Source organism: Rhamphochromis longiceps, linkage group LG3 (genome assembly GCF_057381845.1).
Source record: "Rhamphochromis longiceps isolate RC_006_pf linkage group LG3, R_longiceps_female_GT1.1, whole genome shotgun sequence".
NCBI lineage: Eukaryota > Metazoa > Chordata > Actinopteri > Cichliformes > Cichlidae > Rhamphochromis > Rhamphochromis longiceps.
Genome location: NC_140559.1, coordinates 43,191,559 through 43,201,517, shown reverse-complemented (window position 1 = coordinate 43,201,517; position 9,959 = coordinate 43,191,559). Strand labels below are relative to the sequence as shown.

General features: G+C 40.4%; 1 protein-coding gene across 1 annotated transcript in view; it reads right to left on the bottom strand.

Annotated features, from left to right (window-relative positions):
• LOC146674910 (obscurin-like) overlaps positions 1-9,959 on the bottom strand; it is a 77,500-nt gene that overhangs the window by 32,492 nt on the left and 35,049 nt on the right. Inside the window, exons 4-5 of the mRNA XM_085398949.1 lie at positions 1,865-2,164; positions 99-356 (exon numbers count right to left, since the gene is read on the bottom strand). Of these exons, the coding sequence (XP_085255075.1) occupies positions 99-356; positions 1,865-2,164 (558 nt within the window). The remainder of the gene's footprint in view (positions 1-98; positions 357-1,864; positions 2,165-9,959) is intronic.

Here is a 9,959-nt window from a genome sequence, read left to right as displayed (position 1 = left end):
TGCCACATAGAATTACTTCACATACAGCAAAGCTGAGACAAATGTTCATGTGACGTCTAAATCATTCAGATCCAAGAAGTAAATGTATAATAACATACTCTGTACAGTGATGTTGACTGCACTGCTGAACTCTCCTGATCCAGACTCACACCAGTACACTCCAGTATCTGACTTTGATGTGTAGATGTTACATGTGGATCCAGTCATTCTCCTACAGTCAGAGAGTCGGCCGTCCTCAGAGAACTTCCTCACTCTCCACTCAGTGAAGTTTCCCTCACAGGTCAGTGAGACAGAGTCAGAGGTGAAGTGTTGCACTCTGTCAGGACTCACTGTGAGAGACGCTGCTGAATGAACATCTGGAAACAACATGCAGTGAAGAGACAAAGCTCACAGATGTTAGGATTCAAAAGATCACAGTGAAAATATTTGTTTGTTTGAAGCTTTTGTTTTGAAGATCAAATTTAATAGTTCAATATGATAAAGTGTTTGTTTGGTGAGACAACACTGAGTCTGACAACAAGCCCTGAATCACACAGACAGTCAAATCAGTGGAAAACAAAGGAGCCGAATACTGACATGTTTAAGATGATCTAACCCACATGCTTTATCTGCTGGCAGCTCATGTAGAGCTTGGTACACGTCATGTGACATCATGAGCTTTGAGTCATCACTCTCAGCATCATCCACCTGATACAGATCACTCTGAACACACTTCAGTCATTTGCTGTAATGTTTCTGTCATAATTCTGTGATATTGTCTGTTTCACAGATTCCTTCTACAGTGAGATATTTTGCAGCAGCAGGACCAAAACTAAAAACCTTTGAAGTATATTTTAAATGAACAATAACAGCAGCTGTTATTTGTGACGTCTTCTTCTAGCGTCCATCTGTAGTCAGTGTTTGTCTTGTATTTGTCAGAGCTGTTAACCTGCCTGCTGACATCTTTGTTTCTTTATTAACTATATGTTAGGGAAAATGTTCTAAGACACTTCTTCAGTAAAGACTCAGAGAAGAGAAACACACAGAACTTCTTGCTAGCAAGGGCAGCCTCCACTCTAAGAGACTCCAGTGAGAGAACTGCCCCGGTCTTTATTTATACTCCATTGAGCGTATGTGTGTGTGTGGTGTGTGTGTGTGTGGTGTGTGTGTGTTGATCAAAGGTTCATATAACATGAAAGCACAAAAGGTACATCCTTGGTCATAAAGAGGGTAGTCTCCCCCACCCTAGATGGCACAGTGAGGAAGTCCAGCAGTTAAAGCACTTAGACTAAAACAGACATAGCTACGTTAAAACAATAAAACAAGGTACGACCTCTCCCATGCTCCCAGGATGTGGGGGTGAACCAAGCCTGCTAAAAAAAATCACACATCCTGTCACTACCAAATAACTACAAACAGCATCCTACCATAAGCAAACTTATATCACTAAAAGATTATACTGACTACTAAATACAATTTTCCATTGACACTATATTTGACTTTTTTATCTGAACACCTACCTGAGCACCAAACAAAGAGTCTTAACTGTGTAAATCCTGTCTGTGCACTAAGTAAAAATAATCAGTACAAACAGTAACATGAGTTTAAATATCAAAACATTTAAACTCTCATAGATGTCTTTTGTTTTTCATGTTATCACATTACATAAAAACTGAAAAATAAGAAAAGGAAACGAAGAAATTCAGTTTGGTTTGATCACAGAGAGAAAGGAAAACATTCAGTTCATTTGTTCTTTTGGGGAGTTTTAATATAAACGGAGATAAATGGTTGTCATGGAGATGAGATTTTAATGGTCTAAATCCTGGTGAATAAAAATGATGAGCTAACATGAGCTTATTGAAAGGACAGAGAGAAACAAACTGACCTGCAGACCAGAGAAACTTTGGTTGACTGTAATAAGTGTGATATTCTGCGTCTCCTCTTCCAGCTCTGCACACATATCCTGCTGTGGATATCTGTTCATGAATGATGTAGGAGTTCTCTACAGTCTTTCTGCCATCAGGTAGCAGCTCATAACTGGAGGATTTCTCTGATAGATCAGGAACAGCTTTATACCAGTAGAAGCTCCATCCTGCAAACGGATGTTCAATTGCACAGTTCAGAGTTACTGAGGCTCCAGGACTCAGCCATGATGGAGACACAGTGAGGACAGGACGGGGTTCATCTGTTCAACAAAGATTTTCTCTCAGTGAACATGTAGTACAGTCTCTGAACAGTGAGCTCAGTTTATACAAAGAATAATAATCTCAGTCTATATGAACAGAAACACATTTTACAAAGTGTTCAAACAGCTTAAAGCAAACATGACTTACTGTCAGAAACTGTCAGTGTGACTGAATCACTCCACTCTGTTGTTTCATGCTGTGAACTTTTCACTCGGCCCTTACAGCGATAGTTTCCACTGTTGGATGATGAAGCAGAAATAATCCTGTATTCATTTTGATTTGGAGGTTTTCTGATGCTGTTTGCTTCCCACTCATAATCCCACTCAGTGTCTCCTCCATGGATCTCACATCTGACAGTGATCGTCTCTCCTCTGTATATCTCAGACCAGTTTGGATACAGAGTCACAACAGACCTGTTTGACACTGTTAATGTTCAAGAAAGTACAATAAAAACACATGAAAGACAAAAGGTTCAGTTACCATCAGATGTAGTGTTTTGTAGGAAGTTACATTTACACTCACCAGTTGTGTCAATCCTGACTGGCTGACTGTCCTCTGTGTAGTAAACTGGTTCTCCTCTTCCTCCTCTGCACCAGTAGAGTCCTCCCTCTGAGACACTGATTTGTTCATTTGTCACAGGTTGATAAGATTTGCCATCTGTGTACCAGTAGTATTTCCATCCATATGATGATGATGATGATGATGATGATGATGATGATGATGATGATGATGATGATGGGTTCACAGAGCAGGTCAGGGTCACACTGCCCCCTACTGGAACAGCTGTCCTATCAGCTCTCAGTTCAGCCTTTGGTTTCGCTGCAGTTCAGTTTAGAACAAGAACATAAAAGTAAAAATGACTGAATCAGAACAATTTAAAGATGGAAACATGTAAATGATCAAATATCACAAAACCATAGTTGAGATAAAACAAACTGTGCCACAAAAAATATTCTGTATTTCTGTTTTGATCAAAACAGTGAATTTGTTTTATTTACTTTTGTGTATTTTAATTTATTACATACATGCACATTTCAAATAATTAATTTGAAGCATGACTGAGTTTATTGATCAATAATGAGGAAGCAACCCAGGTCAATATGATCTGATTGTATTTTGAACATGTGAGAATTGCTCCTAAATGAGTGTGAGCAGTTATCGTTTCATTGGTGTTGTTCTTTACTTTTGTTTTTGGTGTATTGGGATTTGGTGAGTCACAGTTGGTTTTCTTTGGTGTCAGTTAGCACGTTATGTCCTTGTGTTCTTCACTCAATCTGATGTTGAAGCCTCTGATAGCTAAGATGAGACCTAGTAAGGTTGTTTTATATTCTTTTTCTGTGGAAGCTGACATTTCCTGTCGCACAGATGTCTTTAGACCACACTAATACGCACAGTCAACTCTACCGCTGACATTACAGGGAGCAGTTTGGATGTGATTTCCAGCTGAGCTGTTAGGAATGCTGGAATAAGACTCCAGTGTTTGTGTTGCAAAACAGATCAGGTTTATCAGCCGAGAGCAGATCTCAGAACTGAAATCTGAGACTGTTGAATCTTGACGGTGATCCACGCCTAGGAGATCTGAACTTCCACTGAAATCATCTGTTCCTGCTGGATCAACTCATATTCCAGAGATCAGGAAACTGACTCACACTTCTGAACTGTGATACGACTCCACCAGTCCACTGAGTCGACTCATATTGATCAAAGTTTGAAGAGCAGCTGAAAGAAAGCTGGTTAACCCTGTAGGAGCTAACACAGGTTAACTTGTAGTTCACACAGGTAAGAGTTCAAACTAACCTGAACTAGACAGAGAGAGAGATTTTTACATATTGTTGTTAAATTTTATTTAAATATTTTATTCTGGTTTTCAGATGCATAAATTAATGTAAACTGGAAACTGATTGTATATTTATGTGTCTTCTGTTTCCGACCTACAAGTTCAAAGTTCACCCTGGTCCTGGTATGTATTATTGGTTATTGGTTGTTATTTTATTTTATTTTAATTTTGTTTTATCTTTAGTGAAGTATTGAGTTTTCCCATGTACCATGAATGCACTGCTGCACTGCCCATGTTAACTTTCTTTCACTGCAGCTCTCTGTAGGCAGCAAGGTAAATTTCTCTGTATATTGCACTGTGTTTAAAGGGTAAAAGAACTCCATGAAACGTAGTTTTGAGCACTGATTTTGTTTTGCAGATGCACAAAACTGCTGTGGTGGGGTGGCTGTAGCTCAGGAGGGTTGGTGGTTCGATCCCTGGCTCCCCTAGTTTGCATGCCAAATATCCTTGGGCAAGATACTTATGGCGTATGAATGCGTATGATTGATAGTTAGAAAGCACTTAAAGTATAGATAGTAGTGCCTGTGTGAATGGGTGTGTTGTATAGAGCGCTTTGAGTACTCCAGGAGAGTAGAAAGAACCAGTCCATTTACCATGTGGAACTTGCAATCCTGTAACGTGTTGAGCTACAGAGTTCATGTATTGTGTGAGCAATACATTAACTCCGGTGAGTCTCGAATTGTGCAAATTAAATTTGATTCACAGTCCGGTTTCTAATTTATAAAATTTATAAAACTTTATAAAACAGCTTCTATGTGATTGTAGAAGCTGTTAACGATGTCTTCGATGTGTTAGCCCTGTGAAAAGTGTGCTAGTGTACCCACATGTGCTACCTTTGCAGGTGCAAGTGTTGCATTTTGAGAAGAATTTGATTTTGAGGAAAGAAAAGCTAAATTTGAGTGAACAAAATGAATTGCTGTGTGCAAAAATGTATTTCAGTGTTTGCTGTTATCCACACATACCCCAATAGCAGCCCCTTTTGCTCTGTTTTTGCATTTGCGTTCGCTCGCAATGTGTTGCTTGCGCTTCTCATTTCTGCCCAGCGCGTTCAGCTCTTTCTGTTAGTGGTGGGCGGATCGATCCAAATATCGATAGTATCGATCCCAAGTCGGCATCGGTATCGGATCGATACTAGCCTGGTGAGATCGATTCTTTACTTTGAGTTCTGCTTGTTTGCTATGCTGTGCTTTCGGTAAAAACGAAACAACCAGGTCACCACTCCTGTGACAGCGGAGAGCACTTTGCTCCCTCTTCCCCCACTCTTATGTTTTGGTGTTGCACTGACACGTCATGTGACTTAGACACTTTGGGGGTTGTTAAGTTGTTTACATATTAATTATATTTTTTTGTTTTTGTTGTTGAGAATTTTAATTGTAATTTTTGTATTAGTTTATCAACAGTATTTGTTTTAATTTGTTTACTGGTTTGCCTGCACTTAAGATTAAAAAAAAAAAGATCGCCACCACGGCAGACCCGATGGCATTTTCATGCTTTGCAGCATCATTTATTCTTACAATAATCACACAGTTGCTGTAACAGTACATTCAACGGCTGCAGCTCTCCCGCTGGCAGCCGGACACATCATAGGGTTGCCAACCGTCCCTTAAAAAACGGAATCGTCCCGTATTTCGAAACAAAAGTACACGTCCCGTATTGAGCTAATAAGGGACGCACTTTGTCCCGTAATACAGTGAGAATCAAAAGTAGTCTATAACTTTTAATGGAATTAACGCTTTGTTTGAAAACATAATTCCCAGCCCCTCTCCTGCTTTGTGACCAATGAGCTGACAGCACACTTTTGACAATTCAGATTACCGCTCATCTCATTGGTCGAGGAAAGGTCGCTTATGGAGAAAATACCGGAAGACAACAGATGACCACAACAAGAAGCATGGCCAACAGGGAAACAAACGCCGACACTGCGGTGCAAGTCTCGGACGACAGTACACCTAAAGCTGGGCAGACACTGCGATTTTTTCAGTCACGATATTCAGCTCCTGCTCAAACTGCACGATTGACTCGCAGGGGTTAGAAGTTGGTAGGTCACGATGCAGGGTCTTACACTATACCACCCGATGCTCTGATGCGACCCGAGTGCTCACACTGTGCCTCCATAACATGAAGGTTATAACAGAAAATCTGTCGCTCGCTCTCTCTGTCTTTCACTCACACAGACACACAAACCACCACCATCAACTTTGCTAAATTGCTAATGAAAAACATGATCAGGCAGCTGTGAATGAGCAGCAGTGTAAATCCAACTATTTTCACGGTTGTTGTGGTCGTGATAATTTTGTGAGGCCACATCGAAAAGGCTCGGATGAGCTTTCCAAAGTTCTACAAGTTGTGCCTCCATCGTTTGTGTCCAGATCACACGCCGCACAGCTGTGCTGCTCCGTCTTTTTCACCGACGTTTACCTGTTTGCGCGTGTGATGATCGGGAGCTGCTCGAGGTGTTAATCGCTTCTCGTTACCCCACGTATACTACACGACGCACGATGAAGACCAAAATCGGGCCGATCACCAAATCGGTCGCATGACTCAAAAATCGTCTCAAAATGGGCCAAAAATCGCACAGTGTGAGCCCAGCATTAGAGCAGCAATGTTTGTTCGCCCAGAGAAAGAAAAAAAGGCTGCGAAAGTACAGGGAGGAATGGGAAAAGGAAAACACTGGGCTGGGAAAATGCACGATAACGCCTATAAAGCGCACTGCACTGTGCCGGAGCACTTTTTCCATAGGCATGCTTCTAGTGGTGGGCACATGAAGAACATGAGGGGCGTGAAAGCTCGGGGAACCCTTAACCAATTTCTTGTCCACCAGGCCACGGCAGAAGCAGATATGGTATGTAAACACTGGTTTGTTTTTTTAAACCCTCTGGTTAAGATTAATATGGGCATGTGCGGTGAATATCAGGGCTATGTGGCCAGAAGTGTGATAATATAACTTATTTTGTGTAATAAACAACTCCAAGAATAGATGATTACAACAAATAGATCACTAATACATAAAAGTAATACATAGATGAATAATGATGAGTTAAGATGCGTAATCATGGGAACAAGTGGGTTTACAAACAGGAGCAGCTGATTAGCTTTAGAAAAGCTGAAATAATACCTCAACTGAAGCCAATTGTACTAAATGCACTAAATGTGCACTGTTACAAGAATATTTTTGTTGTATTGCTTTCTATTAATTTATATAATTTTAAGTTAAGCAGGATAGAGTTCTTTTAAAGAAAGATTTACTTATATTCTCAAAAGTTAAGCATGACAGGCTTCTGTTTAAGAAAGAGACCTGTTTTACTGTGTTAATGTTGTCATTTTGAGCTAAAAATAAATGGCTAAATGATCATTTGTTTCCCATATGGTCATATCACAAAGAATATGCATCTGCTTAAATCAAATTCAAGTCAAATGGTTAAAAAAATAATTTCACACACAAAAAAAAGAGCTACCACACTGGGAAGGGTGAAGACAACTGGGTTGCCCGGCCCTGGCCACGAGGTGTCCCTTATTTATTTTTCAGGGAGTTGGCAACCCTAACACATCACCACCACCTAGGGTTGCCAACTCCCTGAAAAATAAATAAGTGTGGTGAACATTAAAATGTCCTGTCATGTGATCAACTTACATGATACAGTCAGTCTGATGGTATCACTCCACTCTGTTAACAAATAGTCCCTTCTGCCCCGGCAGCTGTATCCTCCACTGTCAGACTCAGTAACTGTGATTCTGTAGGCACTGGATGTTGGAGGTGTGTTTAACTTGGCAGGAGTCCATTCATACGTCCACTGAGCTCCTTCACGTCCCTGAATCTCACATCTGACAGTGACTGTCTCACCGCTGTATATCTGAGTCCAGGATGGCTGCAGGGTCACAGTGGGCTTAGGAGGAGCTGTTCACATAAGAATGATCCAGTTAGAAGAGAAACATAAAAACTCTGCTGTTTATAACATAAGAGTAGAGTCATTACAAAACAGCTGGTTCACAGAGAAACAAGTTAAACATAACAAAAAGTCACAACATAAAAGTTTCAAACTGTAACACAATATTTTCAGTAAAATGTAAAAGGTAAAGTCTTTACTTTGCACAGTTTTTGTTCAGATTCCAAAAAGTTACAGATTATTTTTCATGAGTTGACAGCAGATTAAGAAGACTGGAAGAAATCATCATTTGAGAAACATTTTCTAAAAGTTGTGATGAGGTCATCATGTGAAACTGGTGCAGTTGCTGATTTGGGACACACTTGTCACACTTGTAGTTATTGTATAACAAACAGGTTCTTGTGGCTCTGACTGATTTTCCATGAACTGAACCACTGATCCACTAATGCATCTGTTCCACACTGGAGGTTCTTCTAGCTGTCGTATCATTAAACATATTATGACACTCATGAACACCTTTATTTTTCATTAATTAAAATAAATAAATAAATAAATAAATAAATGCCATTAACAACAATTACAGGAAAGAATCTAAGTGGAACCTGTAATGTAGCAGAACAGTCTCTAATAAAATGTCACGGCCAGGGGATCAGCAGGCTGCTGACTAGTAGTGTTCTCTCTCTCGCTCTCTCGCCAGGGCGGAACTCATGGTGGGTTCACGCCCTCGGCCCACGCCCCCTCTGAAGAGGAAACACCTGGGCCTCATCAGCGCAGCCAGCATTTAAGCCAGGGAGTGGCTTCTACTCATCGCTGGATCATTGTGTGTGACTCGCGTCAGTGCAGCCCGGCTCTGAGCAAGTTCTCTTTTGCTGCCCTGTGCAAAACGTCTAACGTGTGTTTCCTTCTGTACATAGATCCCCTGGACCCGACCCTCCATTCCCCGAGTGGATTCCCTTTTGTGTGAGTGTTTGGAGAGAGAGCCAGAAGAGGAGCAAGTGTCTTTTCCCTACCTGGATTTCCCCGGAGCCCTTTCCCTGTCACCGCTTTGTATATAGCACTATCCCCTGCACTGTTTGTATATACACCTGGTGGAACTGTAATAAATACTGACTGTGCCTCTGAGTCCTGCGTGTGAGTCCTCAAGCGAACCGTGACATAAAATGAGGTTATATTGTAGCCAAACCTGAAACGTCGAGGAATTAATGTAAAAATGCTAAAAACAAAGGAAGTAACTGATCTGCAGTGATAAACTCCACATGTGCAGCCATGAGGTCAAGATGGGACAGACTGGGATTATTACATTTGGACTGAATTCTTTCATCAAACTAACAAAATATTTTCCAGATGTTTCACTGAGTGATTATTAAATATCTTTATAATGACACTAAAAGATATTTTAAACTACTTTTGATCCTAAACACAAAATAAACCTACAGTGCTGTTGAAATACAAAACGTTTGGTTGAGTTGATGAAACATTGTTCAGTACAAATTAAAATATTTGAAATATGTCCAACTTACCTATTACTTTCAATGAGGTGCTGTCACTCCACTCTGTCCAGGAAGAGCTTCTTCTGCCCCGACAGCTATATCCTCCACCATCAGACTCAGTAACTCTGTTGATTGTATATACACTGGATGTTTCATGTATGTTTTTCTGGCCTCGTCTCCATTCATACATCCACTGAGCTCTTTCCCCTCCATGAATCTCACATGTGACAGTGACTGAGGTATCTTTGTATATTTCTCCTCCATATATCTGAGTGTAGGATGACTGCAGGGTCACAGTGGGCTTAGGAGGATCTGTTCAAAGAGAAAATATCCCATCATCAGACTTATAGAAATATAAAACGATCATTGACGCTTTCCTGGTTTAATTGCTCTTGTTAGGGGTAATAACGTTTTTTTCACCCCAGTGACAATTTGACTGAAAATCAACAATAAAAAGGTAATAAAAAAAATCAGATTAAACCTTAAACCTAATTTGCTGATATTAAGAATCTACCAGCAAAGTGACTGGAAACAACCAGGTGTGCACAAAACTGTGCGACTGAACATCAACACACAATATCAT